At 35.5% G+C, this 25,298-nt stretch overlaps 1 protein-coding gene across 1 annotated transcript in view; it reads left to right on the top strand.

The window, feature by feature from the left end:
• The first annotated feature begins 3,439 nt into the window (after positions 1-3,439).
• Positions 3,440-25,298, top strand: part of LOC115628602 — a 48,576-nt gene continuing 26,717 nt past the window's right edge. The window contains exons 1-2 of the mRNA XM_030524786.1: positions 3,440-3,548; positions 4,481-4,585. Coding sequence (XP_030380646.1) covers positions 4,492-4,585 — 94 coding nt within the window. The 5' untranslated portion in view covers positions 3,440-3,548; positions 4,481-4,491. The remainder of the gene's footprint in view (positions 3,549-4,480; positions 4,586-25,298) is intronic.

Raw genomic sequence — 25,298 nt, 5'->3', positions numbered from 1 at the left:
AGTGTTCGATGGCCCACTGCATACATACACACCTATGTATATATGTATATAAGAATGTATGTACGTACATACATACTTATTGATGTACATATGTACATACTATACATACAGACGTATGTATATACATATGTATGTACGTATGTAATACATATGGTGCTGGTGTAATTCATAATGCGAAATTCTTTCTAAGGGGAGCAATGTCCCCCTGCCCAACCTTCGTACGCCCTTGTAGTCCGTTGTCCTAAAAACCCCTTATGCCAAATGTACTAAACAAAGAAAAAATAACATAAAAATGTTTATGTTATAATGTTAATAATTTTTAATTAATTAACATTTCTTGCCCTGTCAGTGCAAGACGAATGTACTTTTATACATATGTATGTATGTATATATGTACATACATTTGTACAAATGAACATTCACACATTAGTGTCTCACATTTTGCTTTGGCTACTTCAACCGTTTGCACGCAACTACACGAACAGCTGCTTGTATATATGTATGTGTGTGTGTATGTATACTTAGTTGTCCCCAACTGTTTGATATTTTGTATTGTTTGTTCTGCCTGCATTTGTAAAATGCATATTTTAAAAATCGTTAAATGCAAAGTTGTAATTTTAGTTACGTAGATTATATTACCCAAATTTGAAATCGATCGGACAAAATTTATAACACAAACTTTTCATTTGAAAAAATGAATAAATATTAAAACCCCAATAATTCAAGCTCCAACACAAATTTCGAATAACCGAGTATTTTGTTTGTATTCTTTTATAGATTATAAAAACCAAATTTAAAGTTGATCGATTCAGAAATGCAGAATTTTCAAACAAACTTTGGAGCTACTTTTCCCCCCTTTGGAGCTCGAATTTTCCAAAATCCCTTCTTAGTGCGCATCTACACCATGATAGGATACTTGAGCCCAGTTTTCAGTTTCCTAGCTTTTACCGTTTGGGCTGTGGGGTGTTGATTGTGTTTCAATTTTTCCACGGAAAACCCCCCCTTTTTCATGCCCCAGGAAAAATGGTGAAAAACCAAGTATACAGTTTTTCTTGTATTCTTTTTGAGAGTATACAAACTAAGTTTGAAGTTAATTGGATGAAAATTGTAGATTTTTCATACAAACGTTGGAGCCCGTTTTCCCCCCTTTGGCGTTCGAATTTTCCAAAACCGCTTCTTAGTGCTCACCTACACCACTGAAGACAACATGTGTCCAATTTTCAGCCTCCTAGCTCTAACCGTTTGGGCTGTGCGTTGATTGCACATAGCTTTTCGTTTACCGAATTTTCCACCGGAAAATCATTATTATTCAGGCCGCAGGAAAAATATTGAAAATCCAAGTATACAGTTTTTTTTGTATTCTTTGTGAGAGTATACAAACTAAGTTTGAAGTTAATCGGATAAAAATTGTAGATTTTTCATACAAACGTTGGAGCTCGTTTTCCCCCCTTTGGAGCTCGAATTTTCCGAAACCCCTTCTTAGTGCTCACTTTCACTATAAGAGGGATCTTGTGTCCAAATTTCAGCTTCCTAGCTCTTACCGTTTGGGCTGTGCGTTGATTGCCAATCAGTCAGTCAGTCAGTCAGTCAGGACAAACTGTTTTATATATATAGATGTATAGAATACACATACAGAGTATAAAGAGAAGGAAAACAAACAAACGCGCTTAAAGAAAAGATGATGATTCTCATAGTCAATCCATTACTGATCAACTCGTGGAAAAGTCAGCCTTGAAAGGGTGCGAAATTAGAAGAGCAAGTTTTATATGAGTTCAGGTGAGTCCAAATAGAGTTGTAACTATTTAATGGGCGGTACGCAAATGCGAGTAGGTAACGAGCCAACAATTACCGCAACTCCCAATTCAAATAACAAAACCAACATCGTGTTGTAAAATACCGTGTGAAACAGATTTCAGTAACTAATATGTATACGTTTTGTATACAATATACCATTTTTGTTTTCCCGTACACCAATTTTTCAGTTTGGTTTGTGAAGTAAGCCAGTCAGGTAGCCAGAGCCAGTCACTCGTGGTAGTTGCACCGAACAGTTGGCTTCTTGGTTTTTTAGCTTTGACTTTAGCTTTGCTTGGCTGCGTCGGCCCAGTTCTTGGCCGTTGCCCGCCAATGATTGTACTTTCGATTTTTGTGGCTCAGAAATTGCTCGAAATAAACAAAGCGTTAAGTTATGCAACACTTATGTATATATGACACCATTCGGTGTTCGGTACAGTAGAATTAGGACATGAAGTTGGTCATTTTTTTATTGGAAGTACCAGAGTAGTGGAAATAATTTAGTTTTTTATTTATTACTAATTCTTTATATGTTTGAAACAAAATTTTGTATGTAAATACTTTTACCTGGTAGATCTTAATATATGATGTTGCATACACAAGCATAAGTTTGCAATTTTCTACACTCATACCACAAGTGATTAGAGTGGGACAAAGCCATCTAAAAATTTCAATTGCTTTACATTGGTAGCAATCAAGCAAACCTGAATAAAAGATTTAAAAAAATGGAAAACCTGAAAAGCAAAATGTCTGAACTGTAACAATATTTCACAACCGCCGTACAAAATAGCAAGAGCATGACAGGTGGTTGTCTAGGCAGGTATGTATGTACGAAGGAGCTGCACGGCGGGCTGGCTGGCTGGGTTTGGTTGCATATAAAGAAAACCACCCAAGTAACCCACCTTGCAGCAGCAGCATGCAACCAACCAAAATGTGCTTTTGCACAGTGGGCTCTTTTCACGCCATAAGCATCTAAATAGAAAGAGTGGACCACACATACATACATGCATACATACATATGTATGTAGCTTTTAGACATAATAGTATTGTACTTAGAAACGATTGTATTAACATACATATATGTATACACATATGTACATACATATGTATGTACTTAAATACTTTTTGAGCTACTTATGTACATATGTTAAGTGATTTTAACCACGCGCACTTACATATAACCCTATTGTACCAATTGTACAGTTCAACTGTATGCATATAGTGCAAAAAGTTAGTCAAACAACAAGCGGCAGAAAACACATGGTGTGCATACATGCTTATGTACTTATGTATGTATATACAAGTACTTTTGTACATACATATACTTATTCCAATCTCAAAATTGTTGTCGTTGTCGTTGTCAGTAAAACTAGCTTGCTCTTACTTTCAAAAGCTTAAGAGTTGCCGCCAGAATGCTTAACATCGCGCAACACTTAACAGTTAGGCACTGTTAACTAACAGTCACCATTGTCATAGCCATGTATGTATGTATGTATGCGCGTGTATAGTGTGCTATGCATAGCCAGAGCATCGAACCAAGCTTACCCACAAAACTTGCAGCTGAGTGTTGAGCCCAGCTGACTGACTTGCTGCTAACGGAGGAGTTTGTTGTCTTCAGTCGAACGGCACGGCACAGTCGCGTTGTATAGTTGCTTCGAATTGGACGTGAGGAGCGCTTGAGCACTCATGGGAATCTGAAATTGCTGGCACAATCACAGCTCATTCAAATTTTCGATTGCAAACGAATTATACGAAGAGTAATGCGAAATACTTTTAAAATTATAAAAAAAATTGATTTTAGTTTTCTAATCATTCCAAATTGTAACTGCCACTAGCTTGTGCATAGAAAATCAGAAGTAACTGCTTTTTGCAGTGTAAACGACGTGTATGTGCCAATATGTATTTGTATGTGTTTGTGTGTTTAAATGTAGACAAAGTCACTTCGAGGCGAAAAGAAAGTTTTTGCTAAATAAATACAACACGGAGAAACAAAACATCAACTAAAACAAAAATCGCGCAAGTTTAGTTTTATTTTGCTTCGCGTTTTCTTCTTCAACACAACTTTAATCACACATACTCACTATCTTTTACAGTTTTAGTATTACGCGCGAAATTCGTGAAGAAACTCTGTGTATCGGGCGACGGACGGTATGGAGTTTTTTAAGCTGCCACCACTTGGCGTGTTCGTTACAATTTTCAGCTGAGACTTTTTCGTTGCAACGACAAGCGAGTTAGTGACACTAGTGGATAATGAAAACACATTTGCACAATATGGACAATATGTTCAAAAGACAACTCTGAAAAAAGTATAAAAGATAATAAATGGATAAAATTTAAACAACAACATTTTGTGACCTGTGAGTGTGTAAGCCTGACTTGTGCTGAAAATAGAAGTAGCATACGAATACCCAAACATAATAACAATAAAGTGCAATCGCTAAGCAAAGGCCATAAAGATTTAAGAAAAATTTAATGCAAAAGCTGGAAAAGATAGAAGATAGCAACAAATTTAAAATTGCACCATTTTTGTTTGTTTCCTTTGTGGCCCAGTTTTTCACAGCTTGCACAGAGTGTTGTGCCTTATTCGGCTTGTGCTTAGTTTTTACTATTTGAAATTTGACAATCTAGATTGCACAGCAATTGCAATTTCTACTCTAATTAAGTATAACAACAGCAATACACATTACAGTTACAGTTACAATGCGGCGTACTATATCAACTAAAATGGATGCTTCAACGCGTGGATTACGATTTTATTGGCTGTTTGGATTATGCTGTTTTCTCATAGGAACAGGTAAGCGAAATGTCTTGCTTAATTTCAAGTTTTAAAGAAATGTTCAGAAAGGACATTTTTAAATTCAATTAAATATAATTTTCCATACCTCAGAACCAAACCTAAACATCCATCGATAGATTTCACAATTTCGTTGGTTCTTATTTTAATTTACTAGAAATCGTTATTAAAAAGTATAATTGCAACCTTTTACAGACAGTTGTTTGACTGCAATTAATTTGTGCATATTGCCAAGATCCTCGCAAAACATTTGTAAATAAAGTTGATTCACTGACTTGGCCCCAATAATAATCAAACCATATTTGCGTAAAGCACACACATACCATACTTATACACACTTATTCAAATGCTCCAATGAAACTAAGGATGGACGGCGACAGCGGTATTGTTATACGAAAAGCACATCGTATTCGTGTTTCAAAATTTGATTTCATGCGTCACGCTTCGGGGAAGTGTTAATTTAAAAGGCACATAGTATCAAAATTACGAAAACTCCCAACAACAAACATGTTTTGTATGCCTTGCATTTGATTAAACATATTTTATTAAAACAAGAGAGAACGCTACAGTCGAGCAAGCCCGGCAGTGTAATACCCTGTACCCAGGTAAACTTCCATCACTGAGTTATATGCGCCCATAGCTGCAGCAAAAAGAGGAAGAAGAAGAGCGAACTTGTAGCTGCAGTTTGGGGGGGTTGTACTGGCGAGAATTTGTTTTGGTTTATGTAGCATTTGAAATGTGGACGCTATTGACGAAATTCTGTAGCGGGGAAATTCCAAAAAATAAAATAAACTCGTCCTTTCTCGGACCTAGGAGAATCTGGATACCAACTTTGGTTGTTCCAGCTTTTATAGTTTCTGAGATCCTTGCGTTCATCCAGACGGACGGACAGTCGGATGGACATGTCTAGATCGGTTTCTCTCGACATGCTGATTCAGAATCTATATACTTTATGGGGTCGGAGATGCTTCCTTCTGCATGTTACATACTTTGCACAAACCTAATATACCCTTTTTACCCTACGGATACAGGGTATACAAATCTACTGATATCGTCATATAAAGATATGCTCTCTAGAATCGATCCAGATGAAAATATACATTCGCTGCGCCTTAGATATTTAGTTAGATACAATGTTACAAAAAATGTTGCAACATCAGGTATGACAACATTCTAAGGTGACAAGTCGATTCAATATATACAAGTAGATATAGATATAATGGTTGAAATTTCAAAGCTATCATACAATTTAATAATTGTCCAACCTGGACAGAAATAAATAAAGGAAATACTTAAAAAAATATATATTTTCTGACATTTGTATTAATTTTAAATAGAATACCTTTCATACATAAAAATGTGTCAATTTATGATGTGGATATTATACTATGTTATATTTAAAGTAACAGCTTAATGTTGGTTTTGGAATAGCATAATTCTTCCTGCATCTCATAAGCTGCATGCTTTCAAGAGTGTATTCCATGTTGGGTCGAAAAAGGTTGACCCATCTTATGAGTCAAGTATTTAACAAGTGTTGAATTTATTCCATTTCTATCAGTTGGAGCAGGTGCTGACAAAATTTCTCCCGAAAGTTAACAAATTTGTAACGGCAACGACTAGTTGAAGCAGCAATGAAATAATCCATTTGACTTGGTATACATTTTTTTATTTTTGCTTACTCAATGAGTTTAATATTGTGGCGAGTTGCTGAACTCCACGCCAGACGCAGTGCATTTACCCGAGTTTTTTGTTAGGCGCCCAAGCACATACATATGTACATACATACGAGTGGGTAGCTCTCATGACTAAAACGATTTTTTACGAACTAAAATTAAAATTTGTACGCTATGTACACACGCAAGTAGTTGTTTTAGTAGTTTGTTGCTAATTTCACTTAATTGAATATTTGCTTAAACTGTTAATTCAAGACATAACTTGATGTAGGTTGGACTAGCCAAAGAAAAGAATAAAAATAAATGTATGAGTTCTTATAATCGACTTATGCTCAGACCATTTTTATTATATAAGAACTGCAATTATTAGCCAAAAGAATCATGTGGTCAGTCACAAATCTTCAAATCTCCACACTGACGCATAGAAACAGCACGCTTTTGTTATGGAAATACATTTTTGTGGCAGGAAAAAATAATAAAGACGATAAACTCGTTTCACTTTTGTTCACAACACATACAAAAACTTATGTGGATTCAGAAAAGTTCAAGTCAAACAAGTGAATTCGAAACTGCTGGAGCTTAGGAACATACATACATACATATGTATATAATGCCTAAAAATAAACAGACTATTCTGTCATGAACGAAGCATGCTCGTTTATTATTAAATTATTAAATTTTACCAAGATGTCAAGGGGGATGGGCCACGGCAGCATGGTGCATGATAGAATTCAATTATAAGTGTGGTATTCAAGGTAGTGCATTCAAAAAAAAAACAAAAAAAAAATAAATATATATATATATATATATATATATAGAATTCAATTATAAGTGTGGTATTCAAGGTAGTGCATTCAAAAAAAAAAACAAAAAAAAAAAAAATATATATATATATATATATATATATATATATATATATATATATATATATATATATATATATATATATATATATATATAATTTAGCATATTACTTGCCTACTTCTCAGGCCGACTAAAAAAAGTGAGTTCACTGCTTACAAATTTAATTTAAATTGAAATATTTTTGGGAAGAAAATAAAACAAAAATCATTTTTAAACAATATAATGATCCCACTAAGAGTGATTTTTGCATCTATCAATCATCCTATGGTAGTATGTGGTTTTTATTACATGTTTTCTGCGTATGGACCAGACAAGTTTATAATCAAGTTTACTTTCTTTAACTATTATAGTTCGAAAGGTCATACGGGCATGGCTAAGAACAGATAATTCTTTCGATAATTCCGTTAGTATGGATTAATTATTTTTATTATTGAAGTAATTGTAACTATTTCAAAATATCCATTCAAAACATTCTTTAATTTATCGAGAAAATAAAATGGTGTTAAAACGATCACCTCTTGTCTTGGCGACGGGCGATCATTTTCAGCAATACTCTATTGTTTTGCAAAAAGACCTGCATAGTTTTCCCTTGCCAGCCACGGCCAGCAACGGCCAGTCCAAGTTCATTCAAAAATCGAAAACTATTATGTTCTTTATTTTCGCCGAACATAATAAAGAGCATTAATATACTAATGTGCTAATACTTCGATCCCAACACAGGACATTCCAAAATAACTCTTAAAATAAATTTACTGGACGGGCGGATAGACCGATGAGTCTTGGAAACTCCTGGCCGGAGACGTGATAGATCTCTGGAAGTTTAAGTGTTTTTAGAGAGTATCGGAAGTTTTTCAATGTACAAGCCCATAAGTATAGTATGTGTATCGATCACGGGTTCCGTGCTCATATGCTCATTTCTAGTTAATATTTCGATTGATGTGAATGATTAATTGCTTGTCATAGAAGCATGTTGTAATGCAAATATTGCTTGCACTACATATTTACCCATTTCGAATGGAATGCTTGTACACACATACGAGTACAAATGTGTAACCAAATGAAATTCGAGCGTAACAACCCAAGCCGAGTGTTTGTCTCTATCTGTCTGTCCGTTTTTCGGTCAGTCCGGCCTCGTTGTCCACTCAACGCAACGCCTGGCAATGGACTTATATAAGTTATGCCAATCAACGAGCTTATGGAAAACAAATTAATTGCATACACCACGCTCAAATGGCTTCAACATATTGAATAAGTGAGCGTTTGTTGTTTATATGGAGGTACATATATCTACGTCTCTATGGATTTTTACCCTATAACAAATTGCTGCTATGATAACTGTTAATAATCTTCACATGACTTAATTGTTTCTTTTTATTATTAAACCATCGCCAGACATGCCGCAGGGAAAAATTAATAAGGTGGCCAACAGTTAGTTTAATGTTTACTTATGAGTGGATTTTACAAGCCTTGGTTTTCGGTGTCGTGTGCTCTAGTGTCGTCTATAACAAAACAGCAGCGACTCTGTGCCAGATACTCGTATCTAAGCAACAGTAAAAATACATAGATATGTATGTGCATACATACTATGAATAGTATGTGACTATTTGGTTACGGTTTGAAGTTTGTGTTAACTCTTTAATTCCTTGTTTTTTCATAATAAATATGAAAATATATTTGATAAAGATACATATGCGACTAATATATAATATATACATATACGACTAAATATTCTTCGTAGGAAACGTTTCTGTGTGTTCTGTCTAGGTAAAAAGACCGAACCCCTTCAGTATTAATTATACAAAAACGAATTTTAAATGCATGCACGTATTTGTTCGCAATTACAATGCCAACATTAACAAGTCACGAGCAACTTTCATTTTCAAGCTAGCAGCTCAAATGCATACTCGTATGTGAAATTTATTTGTACATATGTAGTCGTAGTAAAATGAATTATTTTGCATGTAGGCACCTACTTTCATACTAAATCTACATCTATGTATATGTATTAATAATATATATGTATAAGGAAGTAAGCGCTTTCAAATAATTGCTCGGCGTAGCTCGCATAAAACCAGCCGTTGTTGAAACCCAATCAGACAAGAATTGGTGCAGGTGTTAAGTTCTTACCAATTTCACGCAAAGTGTGTAGTAAAGGTGTCGACCCCACATACTCGTACATACATACTATGTATGCTATATACATTGTTGAAATACGCATATTCGAAAGCACGTCTCAGCGATCGGCTTCGATCGTCGTCCACTTTGTAAGTATTTTATGCGCCAGTACTTGCGTTTTAAGCTTGCAGCTATCGGAAGCCAGAGCGGACGGTTTATGCAACGGAAATTCCCTTTGAGCTTTTGTAGTACTTTGCGTAATGAAAGTAACCTTTATTAGGTTTGTTCGCCTTGTACTCGTGGTTTGCGCAATCGCAGCTGCAAACAGCTCCGTTTCGCCATACCGACATACCTGTACTTATTTGGCTAAGTGAGTGGAAGTGTAAAAGTGAACGATATTTCAATTATTAAACGAATAAAATGATTGAAAAGTGCTGCGTTAATATGTAGAGTAATTGTTATTATTATTTTGAGCTTGTTTGGCTCACTAGCAAATAAATAAAAACAATTAACGAGCTATTTCAACTAAAAAACCATTCCCTTTTACAAATTCTATCAAACGGTTGTCTGTCAGCTCATGATCTGCTAGACGGCGGATATTTCATAAACTAAAATATCAATGTAAATTTATACGACCTATAAACACACAAATTTACGGACTAAATATCACACTTTTGCATGTCACGAATGACACAATAAAATGTAAACAACTCTCAAACTCGTCAAAATAAACAAATGGTTATAACATAAAATATACGTAAGAAAGCGCAGGCCGCAATTAGGCGAACTGTACCAAAGGAAAGCCCTCGAAAAGAGAATTGAAAACACTTTCCATTTCACTTTGAAATAAAAGCTTAAGCATACCTACACACAGCCTGCCATCGTTGTAGAAATGTGTATACACAAATTTTTATTGCTGTAAAATGTACCGTAGGCCGCTCGGCATGGTAGCCACTGCCTCATATCATGATAATTGTGTTAATGCACAGAGAGAGTACTGTATACCTAATATTATCGACACATACGGTCCGTGCATTGATCACTACGTCAGACAGACGTCAGACGTCTTACAGATTCAAATTATAGTGTGGCATATCCCAATATCAAGAGATCGGAATAAAACAAACCAGATAGAATGCTGCATACAGTCGAGCTAGCCTGATAGTAAAATGCCCTGAACCTTGGCGTGAAATTGTTTCGCAAATTAATTTTCGTAGTATTGATGGATTAAGATGAAATTGAAAACAAGAGTAGAGAATTAAATTACGTTTGCAAAATGTTTTTTATGAGAATATGAGAAATATGACAATAAACAGGTATTGCCTGGATATTAGGACAGACCACATACCAAGTTGGCTCAGCCGTTTCCGAAATCCAGGCATTCATCTAGACAAACGCACATGGCTTCTCGATTTTCCTCGTCATGCTGAAGACATACAAGTATAAATATTTTGTGGGGTCGAACAAGGTGTCATCACCGTGTTACATACTTTGCTCAAATCTAATATACCCCTTTTACCAAGTTTGGTGTGTTTATTTGTTTTTTTCGGAATGTTAATGTTAATATACCTACTTACTTGTATACTTTCAAGTCCTTCTTCTGACTATTATTACATAGATGAGGCCTACAGATCTTCCACTACATCGTTAAACATGGCAAAAGTGAAATTTTGGGAGCGTCAGACACTTATACTTAACAGCGAAAGTACTGTAGTACTAGAATTCTACTGTTTTACATGGAAATGAAGACTGTTGTTATTGGTTTGTCTGAAGGTTAGTTTAGAAACAGTTTTCAAGGCCGAGTAAGTTTCAAATTAGTTTTTACTAAGGCGGGCTCGCATATATAAATAAATCAATACGCAAAAAAAATTATTTCCTTCGACCCTTGGGTTCAGATATTAAAGTGTAGATATCTTGGGGATAAATAGATTCGCTGTTTTAGGAAGTTACCGCTGAATGGGCAATCTAACCTTCATACTCGTCATTTACTGCCTGGTTCTCATATATGTGTGTATGTACAATACTTGTATACGATTGTAACCAGCTTTTATTTCACATTGAAAAGGAGAAATTGGAAACTCTAACGCCAATGCCTGCGCTTTCAGACCGAAATGTCAATGCCAAGTCATGCAGCTAACAAGCACACATTAACACAATAAAGCCCTGTACACTCGGCGCTACCGCAATTGAAGTTGTTGGTGTCAACGGTTTGTGTGAAAGTGTTGTTAGCGCATACGGAAGGGCGTCGCTAAATTATTTGGTTGGTTGCATGTTATTCAAACTATTTGAATGGTGCAACTTTATTTCCAATGCAATGCGCTGCTCTGCACTTTCGTTTTTTCACACTGACAACACTGCAAAACAAAAGACCCAGGCAACGAACTTGCGACGCAGCTGATTTTACAAATTTCCTTCATTGATGTGCAAGAGGCAGCAACGCGTTCACTCGTAATATGTGTTGCATATGCAGTAGTTATTTAAAATCAAGTCAATGGTTTTTTATTTACATTTTTTATATAAATTTGGCAAACTTAAAGCACAGTGGAGCAATTGACTAAGCCGATGTAGCTTTACCTTATAAAACTTACGCTATAGCTTTAACTAGTATTTGTTTCCTTTCAACCAGTTCAAATATGTACGAACATGTACGACTTATGTATGTAATTAAATTATGCGTACAAGTCATATTTACTCCCATTGCTACTAGCACTGCCTAACATCGTGCCTCCGAAACATTTTATGCCTGCAAACATTGTGTAAAGAAATTTAAGCACCGTTGTTGGCTCAACTTGAAAGGTTACTTCACTTAATACTCAGGCCACGACGCCGCAGACCGTTTTTCTCGCACCTTCAGACGAACTGACGACTGGCTGCTTTGATTTTATTGCACAAAAACAGTTCATTTTTATGATTATTTTATGCGTGTCTCACGTTTACGCCTCGTTACCTTACATTTTTTAAAACTAATTTTAGCTTTATAGGTAATTCATTAGACAAGCAGTAAGTGTTGCGCATTCTAGGGATTTCTGTTCTGCAACGACAAAAAATAATCGTAAAAAATGGAAATGTTAGTAGTGCGTATTTATTGTTGTTGTTGAAATTTGATATAATAATTGATGACTAAAGGCTATTTTACACCTACGGTTATACATCAGTTGCATAAATTTGCATAGGCCTTATAGTATATGCTAATAATATGTGTGCCGTACCAAGTTAAACCAAAGCAACGCCAATAACATACATTTGTTGACTTGACCATGCATGTAAGATATCACATTTTTAGCTTAAACTTCCTTTACACAATTAAGTTATTTAAAAATGTATGTAAAACGATTGGAAGGGGTTACCGATTGTTTGGTCAAAGAACAGAATGCAAACATCGGTCATGAATGTACATGCCTTGAGGAGTCTTCAAGGTTTTCCTTGTTTTCCAAACCATTTCACCAAGTAAAACAAGGAAGAAAAGCCGGAGTCGAGCGGGCTAAGCTCCGAACTACAAAAAACAGAATATAAGTAGTTCTTGTAATATATGTATATGCTTTGTGGGGCCTGCCACACATACTTTTGTGTGTTACTTGTTCCCTTTGGGATATAACTAATGTCTTAGGTTCACATGTCATATGTTCAAAATAAATTACCTTTTGGCTCTTTTAGCATGTAAAACTATTTCCATTAGTTGAACTTTAATTGCATATATTTCTTTTAAATACTTAGTACAAGAATATCGTCATGCTTCAAGAACAAGAGAGAATGAGCAGGCACGACAGTGAAATATCATGTACACATACGAACTTTCAAAAAAATAAGTAGATGGGCGAATCCACTCCTGCACTTTGTGGGCGTGGTACTGGAGTTAAATTGTGTCGCTAAACATTTTTCTTAGATTTGATTTGAATAAAATTGGATAATTCTGTTTATGTAGCTTTTAAAGTGTGGACAGTACTGACAAAATTCTATAGCGGGATGAGTGCGTGAGTTAAATACCAAGTTTGGTCAATCTGGGTGCAGCCGTTCCCGAAATGCTGGCGTTCATGTCCATATCGAAGCTGATTAACAATATACATAGTTTGCACAAACCTAATATACCCTTGTGGAACAGGATATAATAATGGTGAAGCGGTACAACATTACCCTGACATGAGCATAATTATATCGAATTATTTGGCAATCTATGCATTTGTACTCATTGCATTATTTACCGAAATAATTGGTTGCATTAAACAATCAATTTTGTTGAACCCATTTATTTGTGGAGGCCAACATTACAAGGCACTAAGAATCCTTAAGGCACAAAGCTATTAATACACATATAGTACAAGTAAATAAGCAATTCAGTACTTATTAAGTAAAGCCTTAATGCATGTCGATAACTTTTAAGCATGGATGCTTCTTTCTAAAGTTTAACTTAACTTAAACCTATGTTCGTGAACCGGATTTCAAAGTTGAGAATGAAAGTAAAATTGACTTAAAGGCGTTCACGTTTATTTCTTACATCGGAAGCAAAAATAAAAAATGAAATGAAAATGGGAACTGGATTTTTGATGCGATGACCTTGAGGTCCGCGATTTTACCTTTTTGGTTAGTGTTTCTGGTCGCTGGATGCAAGGCCAAATGTTAAGCAGAAATTCGCTCGTAGGGCGCAAGTAAAGGCATTAGCTCTAGCAATTAATATCTAAAGTGCACCGTTCACTCGTACTTTCCGATCAATTTTATTTCAAAATGCATTTTTTGTACTCAGATGCAGATGCTTTTGGCCGGCAACCACCTTTCACTTTCGACTTCAGCCAAAAATGGTAAATTAGCCAGAGCCGTTTAAATGGACGAGCGGCAGCAATTGTGCATTTGTGTGTTTATCAATTAGTGGCGCTGGCCTGGCTTACATAACATTTCGTTGCCCGTCTACGTGTATGTCTATGTGTCCACTACTAAGCATAAGGCGCTTCTGGCGGCTTACATACTTACATACACGTACACCGCATACTTGCAGTACATACAAGTATGTACGTGTATGGATGTATGTATAGTAGTAAGTCGAAAAGATTGCAGGCTGGCTGCACTGATTATGCCTTGCAATTTGACCTTTCAACGTGCTTTGAATGATTGATCATTACAATGGCCTGTCAATTTATTTAACTTAGTTCATGTAATTACGCAGCCAGCAGGAACCAATGCGTTGCAATGGCTGCTCTTTTCCTGCCGATGAGTCAGCAGCATTTTATTGTTGGAGTACGTATATTCGTATATGAATACAAGTACGAGTATGTGTGTGTGAATGTACATACTTAGGAGTGCACGATAACTGCAGCACTGACCGCCACCGCCACCGTCAGGGTTTATTCACATTCAGTTGAGTTTGGCGTCTAAAACCCATCATCGCGCCTAACCTGTCCACGGCTCATATTATTGCTGTTGTGGCCATGTAGGCTGGTTACTTAATGTAGCCATTCGTTGTTGTTGATTTAGCTGATTGTTTGAAACAACTCCAGAGTTACAGCGGGAAATTAAATATTGCCGCCTCAATTTCAATGCCACAAAAGTTGCCACAGACTGCAACCAGAAGAACAGGCCAAGCAACTTGTTGCAAATACAAATACAAAGCTCAGTTTGATGACATTTTCAAAGGTTTTGCAAAATATTTGTACACGTATACATATATGTGTACGATGAAAAAAAAAGAGAGCTTTGTTTAGGAATGAGTCGTCACTTACCTTGCAAGAGTGGCCAAGTTTTACATCGTTTATTTCATTCAAAGGAAGAGCTTGGGAACAATCGGTTCGGACATGATGCACCGAGCTACTGTTTCCTCTCAATGCACAGGTACGTCACAATAAGCTCCGCTCAGGAAAGGTACGAGTTAAAGAATGGATCGTCATACTAAAATTTCATACTGGCCTTTAATATTTATGAGTATGTACAATAATCCACTGCTTCCCACTCTCAATTCGTTTAGGCTTGAAAGTTTGCTTATTTAATTTTTTGCTTTCAAAACTTAAGGCGATGTGATAAGTATTCGGAAGGACTATGCGCCCACATTAGTAGTCTGGTTGATCAGATCAAATTATAAAGTGAGGTATCGGAAATGTGTTGTTTTTTTAGTTTCAAAAATAATCTAATACCAAAGTCGATTTGAAAAATGCCGGCATATCAAAAGTAAAAAGAAGAAGAATCAAGTCGCTGCTAAAGCCTACTGCGTACTGGAGAAACTATTAGAGCTTTAAAATAGCCATAACGGCCTCAATCTCTGCTTCAATCGCTTCGTTTCTGTCTTACGATATATTTTACGATGTATATATTTGATAGTACTCAGATTTGGATTATGCCTATAATCACGAAAATATGTATATGTATTCTTCTATGCAAAATATAACTCAGTTTACCATTCGGATACAGGGTATAAAAGTGGTAATTACATTTCTGTGGCAATTGAGTTATTTGCATGACAATCTCAAAACGATATTGTGTGTGGGAAATGATATGCCCAACAAAAGTGTAATGTCAACCTCCATTACTCCAAACCCATATATTGTGGAACTAAGGCTACCACCAGCGTACAGATGCATGATGTGGAGAAAACTGTTCACAAGAAATTGTTCAAATTGTTATCAAGAAACACTATAAATTCTTTTGACCATGACAGAGGGCGTTGAAAATATGTTAAGTGTCGCTTTGACATTGCGTAGGATTTGTTCAATGCATACACTTCCCCGGACACATATTCTATAGGCATATAGCAAGTAAGCTGACAAGCGGATTGTGTTGAGGTGTCTGCGTTGTTGTCTGCGAAACGCCTTCTTTGCACTTTATTCGATGCTTGTGTGCTGATTGCGTACCAACAATAATTTTCTTCGCATAAACATATGTACATACAGCTACGAGTATGTAGCTTCAGACACATTTCATATGGCAGACTGTCCTCCTGTTGTTGTTCCTGTATGAGTTATGTTACTCATGTCTGACATTAAAACGCGTATTGTGCCTTGCATTCCCCAAAGCCGCAGATGTAACATCGATAAACAATTGAGATTTGTATGGTACTTGTGTTGAGTGCAAGAAACGTGTTCTTTGAGAGTATAAATGCATTTGCTTTGCTTTACTGCTCACAAGATAGACGAACGAATGTGGGCTGAGGCTACACAAAGCAAACAAGGAGGGGTCTGCATTTTAATATTAAATTCATCTGTATAGTCTTTATACTACGAGTAAGTACATGCAACTTTTGTAATTATATATCAGAATATCAGCAGTCCATATACGCAAGTATCTTTAAATTTAGAAAAGGTAGAAAAACCACGGTTTTTTTTTATACTCTGGTAATAAAATTTAGATTAGAGTACATTAGGTTTGCGGGAAGTGAAAAATGAATCAGGCAGAAGGAGGGGTGGCAGATCCAAAATTAATTTCTTAATTTTTGTATTTTCTAGAATTGTTGTATACATATGTACAGAGTATGGGCGGGGGGATTTAAGAGTTGAGCCTACTGACTCTAGGTTTCCCCTCTTCTTTTTAAATTGATTTGTTCGAAAACATGAAGGCAAATTTTGTAAACTTTTGTTCTCTGTTGAATTTAAAATAATAATCGAGTATTACTCATGGATTTGTGATAAACAGTCGGTTCACTCATAAAATGTAAAAATACTTTATATCTAATCAGGTACAAAAAGGGCTTATAACGGGAACTCTTCATTGTTAACTGATAGTAGAAACACAGAAATTTATGAGCCAATTTTTTGTAACTAAATGGAATGAAAATTAGTCGAATATGACATTCAATTTCTTTGAGCTTTGAGTTTTTAAATCAACACAAGGCTTAATCATTTTTGGTTTCCGCTTTATTCACAATTAAGCAAGGTCTTGATCAGCCATAAGCACATCAAATACTCAGATATTTGATTGAGGGCTTTGTTTGACACCGTTGTTGGGTACGAGTCATCATATTCTAAAACGGTTGGGCCTTGAGGTTTTTGTGTATAAAAATAGAAATGTTGAAAGTGTGTTTCAGTTTAATCCAATAACAAGCTCAAAATTAACTGCAATATTGTGTAATGAGCTCATATCAAGTGCTGGTGCTTTCGCCACTACATGGACTGCCGCCCATACAGAAAGTCGAGAGTGGAGTGCTAGAGTCGAGCAGCTCCACTTCCCAAATACCCTCTACGTACCGGCACCAAACAATTAAATTATAAATGTATTTATTTATACACATTCAAAAGCATAAGTATATCGGGACTATTTGTGCTGATGTATTCAGTACAGAGTTGAACCAAATCACAGTTGATCTGTGCTGGCATGATGAAAAATTATATGTATGGGTTACATATGCGCACACTAAACTAGTATACCCTTTTAAGCCTAGGGCACTGGGTATACAAATACAAATAAATTAAAATACAATCAACTCCGGTTTTATCGATTGATTAAATGGCTACAGAAAAAATAATATATTGTTTTTCGAACAGTATTTTGGCAAAGTTATAAATTATGAGCTTTTGTTTAATTGCGTTTGGTGTTGTCTATGAGCTTAATGTGGGGATGAGACATTTTGACTAAAACCAGTTTTTGGCTTTTGGGCTTTTTACTCGTACTTGTAGAAGCTAATGATGTTTAGTATGAAAAGGGGCGTATAAAAAACTTACTCACGAATATGCGTACACAAGTACACATACATATGTACGTATATTTTTTGTCAGGCGAAGGCTTGTGGCCTACTGAAAGAAGTGTATTTCTATGTAGAACAGATTGTACCCTGTAACTACAATACTGCATACAAGTAGCTATTAAAATATAGTATGGGCAAAATGCGATGTGTATTTCAACAGAATTCCAATAAAAAACTTGTACCATTTAAGTGGTTTTACCTGTCTTTAGGTTGCACTTTATTTATAGCAGTAATTACATTAATAAACGGTTTCAGTGAGCAGCAAAGAAACTCCATTAGACAGAAAGGCTTTAGGTTTCAAGGACAACCAGCCATCTCGGCTAGACTACAGACAGCTCAAAGCCATCAGTAAGTGAAATAGCATGTGTTAATTTGTCTCTCGTATTTTCTTCTTCAATTTTATCATCATGGTCAGCTTTCTACCTACAGGGAAAAACAACACACGTTCTTAAAAATAGGTATTGCTCACAACTTTAATTGGTAATATTAATCACCATAACCAGTTGGTGAAAGATCAAGTTCAGACACACATGTGAATATTTCATGCAGAATAATATATAAGACAGCGCTATCAAAACTTTCAGTTCGGAATTTGATTAAATCTGCTAATGATCAGGACCAGTGAAAACAACACAAAGACCAGTAAGTAGTGTAACCAATAATTATGGAGACTTTACTTTTGTATTCAATGTTGTCGATGTACGTATGATTATTGCCTTGTGATTGATTTTTCTTTTTCATTTGATCGTTTTTATTTTTACATGTCAGTTTGTAGCAAGAGAGCTATAGCTGTGTGGCAAATCCGACAAACTCGTACCTTAAATAGTAAATTAACTAGCACCAGTTTATTGAGAATTACACCTTCGAGCTATAGTGGAGACACACGACGGCAAATAAATGCAAATCAGACAAACTTTTCGTTGTTTTCTCTGATAATTTGTTTGTTTTTAAAACTGCTGCTTATATACGTAATTCTTTTTATGCAAATTGATGGCAAAGAGTTTCGTTAGCATAGCTTGTTTCGCTGGTAAAGGTAAAGGTCAATTCTTGCTGCAAGATAAAATCAGGCTGCCACACATACAAGCATACGAGATGTATGTATTTATATGTATATTTACTGAAAAGTATATGGATGGGGATATTGTGTTTGCTGTAAATGATCAGCACATGTATCTTTTAGTCACTATTCATCTCAGTTCATGAGCTATTGAATTCAAACTTTGCACAGATACTTCTTTTTGATAAACATAGCAATTATATGAAAATCAGGCGAAGTTAAACTTAGGTCCTAATAAAGAATAGAATAGATAGTGATGCGGTGTATTTCATTGGGCTTGTGCTAAAATTGAGAAAGAGAGCATGATTTTTGCTGGTGTTATAAAATTAAATTAGATTTTATGGCGGTTTTTAAAAGTCTAGGACATTTTTTCTGAATATAGTGGTCTCAGTCTCAATGTACCATTTTTAAATTGATTGCGTATTTAAACTGGTACATGTTTGCGTTCGAGCTGGTATTTGGGAATGAGACTAATCTGTTTCTTCATTTATATAGCATATAGAATTGGTATCCATGGAATAAGTACTACTTCTTGCACGCTTCTCACATTTATAAAGATTGTAAACTAACCGAAATTCTTCCTCATAAATAAAAAATGTAATCAATGTTTTTCACCAATCCTCGTGACCGCTAGCTTAATATCTTGAAGTATATCATACATACGAATATGTATGTAGGTGTGAGAAGCTTTCCTCAAATCTCAAAAAAGTCCAATCAAAACATTACTTGTACCTACATTTCAAAAACAAATGCAATAAACTTTTTATTGTTTTGAAACTTGCCTTGAAATGTTGCATAATAATAAAACCGAGACACACATGCAAAATTCCCCATCTACTGCTACAAATGCCTGCAAGTGAACTGCACTTTAAAGCTTGCATTTCCATATTTTACATTTAAATTGCCAACTCAACCTTGGTTTAGTTTTTGCGAAACAAGAAAAACAATAGAATCAGCTACAAGAAGAATGGCATGGCGCTATAACAATGTGCCTTTTCAACGGCAACGTCAACCAAGGACCATTTGCCCACCTATTTCACAGTGGCTGCCATCGCTTTATAAATTAGATTCATTAAATTGCCTTCTAATGTGCAGTTCAAAAAGCCGCTGCGGGCGTTTGAAGTGCAGTGAACTGAGAAAATGCCAAGTCTATGCTATGTATGCATGATTCAGATTTTAACGTACTGATACGCTTGGCTGTTCTAGTTTTATTTTTTGTCCAAGAAAAAAAGCCAAGGGCTCAAATGGCACCAAGTTTGTTGCCTAAGTCTTTTGTCTATAAACTGGACAACCTTGTTGTGTATTGTTTGTAATTATGTTTAAGATAAATTATTAACATAGTTAGTATAATGGGTTAAACAAAATATTAGTTTATTTCACAGGCCTGTCGCTATTTCCTAAGTCACAACAATGGCACCAAATGAGCTGTTCTATATTTGTATACCCAATGTGAATTGCTGATTATAAATTCCAATTTGTACCACACCCTTGAGTCTCCAGAGTGTGGAACACGTCATGAATTGCTGCTGCACTGCCGTAGGTGTAACATACACAGAATTAATTAATTTGTGCAGTTAATTGGGGCGAAATTTGTATTCAATGTCTGGTAAACAAAATAGATTTATAAATTTACAATTGAAGCTGCCGATATCGATGAAAAAGTACAAGCTGAGCTAAAAAAAAAAGATAAAAATATCAAATCCGACCAAATTTAAATTATATCTAATGGCGCCGTCAACTCAGTAAGGCAATGTGTCTTGTCAGTCGGCCAGTTAGGCCTTGATTCACAGCCATTTTTATTACCAACACAAATAAAAAATTAAATAACCGAGTAATAATTTAAATTAAATATTAATTACTTTTCGATTATTACTGTTGCAAACAATCATTACGACAAGATAGTGAGCATCTGTATTATAATTTCTAAAATTCATCTTGTGTTTATTAATCTTTACACATTGAACTTATTGTAGCCCCATCGATTCGTACACTTCTTAATTCCTTAAATTTGCAGTTCCTTGCCGACTACAAGTACTTCTCAATAGAAGCAAACTAATAAGTGCTTGTAAATGAGTAATTTTTTTCCTTTTATATTTCATATCATCAATTTTTTATTCTAACTGGTAACTACTAACTAATACATATTTGTTTATTGTTATTAATTTAACTTTATCTCAAACAATTTCGTTTTCTTAGCGTTTATCATTCATAGTCGGAGTACACTGTTATAAGATTTCATTTTAGAATCAATTTTGAACAGCAAATGAGAAGTTAAGTTAACCAACAAATACTAAGTATTTTCGTGTAGGATTCGTCTCATGATTCAGATTCTATGTGCATTATTGCTTTGTGTCGGGTATGTGGAGTAACAAAACAAAATGGCGCATGTGTTATAATTTCAAATAGAAACCTTGGCAGCCAGCAGTTCATATAAATGAACATGCCTCTTTTAAACCTGTTGCTGTTGACGAATCGCCTACATTTTCAACTAAGGTGTCCAAATTCTCGACAGAACTCAAGCCATTGAGAATATAAGCACTACTTATTTTATAAAGCAACAGCAGCAAAAACAAGTAACAACATAAAATTGAGCGTTATTGACGTCAATTAGGCTTCATTCTTTTAATTTTGTTTTTGCTTTTATTGGTTGGTTATTGTGTAATTGTTTTGACTGCCAATTCCTTTGTTTTCATGTTTGCAGCCATATTTTGTTTGAGCATTTTATTGCTTGACTAGCCCAACTCAGGGGCTCACGAAGCCTGAATCAGAAAAAAATTGTTTCTCGGTTTCATGTTGGCGTCACGCGATTTAAAGAGCAATTGATGTTGTGCCAAGGAATCGAGTGACCCTGGGCTCAGTTCAGTTTACTTTTAGAACGGAAAAATACATAAAGCTCGATTAAAATTGTATTTTATTTAGATGTAAACGCTCAAACAATTCGAAAGCAACAGTAATGATTGCAGAAGGGAACTCCAAAATTAAATGCTGTTATTTTGGTAGTTCTCTATCGAGCATAATGGATGCGATTGCAATCTAGAGTTAATAATTATTAGACCTGGTCTTTGAACTAGTTCGAGTAGACACAACAGCACAACTCTATTTGGTAATATCTCATCTAAATATAGCAGCACAAAAGCACACAAAATCATGGTACCGTGGAAATATGCCAGTCAGTTCAGTCTTTGTTATAAAACTGTATGCATCGGGCTGTGTTATGCTTTCGGTTCCAACCAGGCGTTTGTTGGCCGGCACACCCAAAATGTGTTGATTGCCAAACTTGTAAGCGTCAGGCTGAGCGAACGCTACAACCGCAACGGTTATTGGCCATTCACTTTCGATTCTAATGCAAAGTCACAAAACTTTTTGAAATGTCTTATGGCGCTAACATTTAAGGTGGCCGGCTTAAGTAGAAACTTCACGTAGGCGTTGCTACAGACATTGCAAAGTTCTAAAGTAATTTGAATTTTGTAAATTGCTTAGGCAATAAAACATTACTCAGGCAGCTTTACAAATTAGTTGGCATTTTAATATGGTAATAGGTTTATTGACAATTGCTTCTTTGTTTCTAAACAAGGCTTAATTCAGTAATCGTTTTGTGTTTGTTTCGAGGGCCTAATACAGGGCGACATAACCAATATAATCTTATGTGGCAGACAACAAAGTCATATATGCACCTGAAAGCAATGGAAAATGGCGGCATAGGTGTATTTTGTGTGGGAAGGACGTGTTGCTCGATCACCCCTAGATCAGCCAATAAAAAACGGAAACAAATGATATAATTTTTTATCAACATACTGTATTATAGAAAATTGACATACAGCTGGCCTTGGGAACTTGAAACAAGAAACACTTTTCAGAATAGGAAGAAGAAAATTATCCCGTGCTGCCTAATGTGGACTCAACCGTTTCCGAATTCAGATAGACGGATGGAGAACCCCGGCTAGATCGATTTGACATGTAATATTGATCATTTTACATGTTATATTTCGGGTGACAAAACATTATTTATTATTTATTTGTTTAAAAATCTAATAAAATGTTTATGGAAAAAATCTAAAATCATTTGCTCCCTTGTTTAGCATTGTCGCTATTTTTGAAAGACCTCATCACCACCTGTGTTGGCAGACTCCAGCGTTCACGAAGAGCTGATTTATGTGCGAGTGTAAGCTCTGCTTGAAATGTTCAAAATATTTGCATTCAAAAAGGAACTTGCTCAGTACCTACCACTCGTATACCTGCAACCTGGCAATGTTAATTATGCGTTGCGTTTTTGATATCGTGCAGTAGGTGTAACTGCAACCGCCACGTCTCAATGGCCATCGCTTACACAACAGCCACGAATTGTTGGCTGAGTCTGCCACAACTGCACTTACACTCTACATACGAGCATGTCTACATACATACATACACACATACATATGTATGCCTAAAACGTGCAATGCACATTCACAGCCACATAGCCATTAGTCACAAATAACCACAACAATACAAGACTTTACCCACGCACTAGTAAAGATCAGACTGTTGGTAACTCAAAATGGCATATATACTATATACTACATACTACATACTATATGGTATATGTATGTGGGATATATAGCAGTGCACAACTGTCAAAGAGTCACGACGAAGGCTACCAATGAGTCGAGCATGTACGTAGATACATACATACATACATACTCGTTCATAGTTGTGTGCTTTATACGTTTTATTGGCCCAATTCCTAATAAATACGAGTATATGTACATACATATGTATGTATGTACGTACGCGTAGCAATGTCGGCTGCACTGAAGGCAAACTAAAAGCTTACTTAAACTGGTTTTCCATCACTTTTGCAGATGTTTTTATTAATAGTACTGATGCCGCCAACTGCAACAATTGAACGTAATTTCTATGAATGCGGAAGATTATTTTCGAATTCAGCACGAAAAACAAATCGCCTAAAGTGATGAGGACGGGTTCAAAACTGATCTCAGTCCACCTTGCTACCACTTGCTAATCTAAGTCAATTGGCAATTGTAGGTATGTGTGCGTGTAAAATTGGTTTTATTATGCAATTGAAGTGTCCTAATGGTTAATGAGAATCACTATTACGCGTCTTTAAAGTGTTCACCCAGCGTTGTTAAATTGAATAACATTATTATACCGTTTACGAAAAGAGTAAACAGACATCGTTTTTACATAATTTAGTGCTTTGCTTCAACTCTGCACTGCACACAACACCATCAAAATTAATGAATACTCCATTCTAAAATTATATATGTATACCGTTTGGGTTAAAATGAAGAATTTTGGCAATGTACCTTAACAATTTTATCAATTATTCAAGTCTATAAAACAATATATGTACAACATATGTACATAGCTTTTAGATTGCTTGCCCAGCAAATATTTCCGGCATAGCATTAAAATGTGTCCAATGTTGCATGAACACGCTGGCGTTCGTTGTTTGTGTTGTTGTTAATATTGTTGCTGTCACTGCGCCTGTTGCTCTGGCGTTTATCAAACACACATTTTGAAATGAAAGTGAAAGGAAATTATTACTGTTGTAGTTGCTATGCTCATATGCTCAGCTTATGAATAGATATTCGGTTACGTTCCCATATTGATACCTTTTTTGGTTTTGAAAGTTATATTAAGCCAACTGCCAGTCAATCAAAATTACACATTTCAACACAATTATTTAGTTAAGTTTCGATTAACCTTTCATAGAAACCAAATACATAAATGAGCTACACAGTAATTATGGATTTTGTTTATTTTTGAGCATTCACAATCTGTACAAAATGAACAAGAAAGGAATGCTAGACAAGAGCGGATTCAACTCTTAAATACCCTGTACCCACCCCACAAAAAACAAATTAAAAAAAATTTAATTAATTCAATTCAGTTCAATTAATTATTGGAAAATTCGAGCTCAAAAGGGGGGAAATCGAGCTCCAAAGTTTGTATGAAAAATCTACAATTTTCATCTGATTAACTTAGTCAAACTTAGTTTGTATACTCTTAGAAAAATTCCAAGAAAAATTGCATACTTGGTTTTTTGAAATTTTTCTTGGGGCCTGAAATATGGGAGTTTTCCTATAAAAAAAATGTTGGGACACAAAAGGAAACCGCGTCAACAGCCCACAGCACAAACGGTAAAATGGAAAATTCGAGCTCCAATGGGGGGAAAACGAGCTCCAAAGTTTGTTTGAAAAATCTTCAGTTTTCCACCAATCAACTTTAAATTTGATTTTTAAAATCTATAAAAGAATACAAACTAAACTGCATACTCGGATTTTCGAAATTTGTGGCGGAGCTTGAATTATTGGGGTTTTAATATTTATTCACCTTTTCAAATGA

This window comes from Scaptodrosophila lebanonensis, unplaced genomic scaffold (assembly GCF_003285725.1).
Source record: "Scaptodrosophila lebanonensis strain 11010-0011.00,11010-0021.00 unplaced genomic scaffold, SlebRS2 tig00000118-arrow-arrow-pilon, whole genome shotgun sequence".
In the NCBI taxonomy this organism is placed as follows: Eukaryota; Metazoa; Arthropoda; class Insecta; order Diptera; family Drosophilidae; genus Scaptodrosophila; species Scaptodrosophila lebanonensis.
The sequence above is the reverse complement of the archived record's forward strand: the minus strand, read 5'-3'. Positions and strand labels throughout refer to the sequence as shown.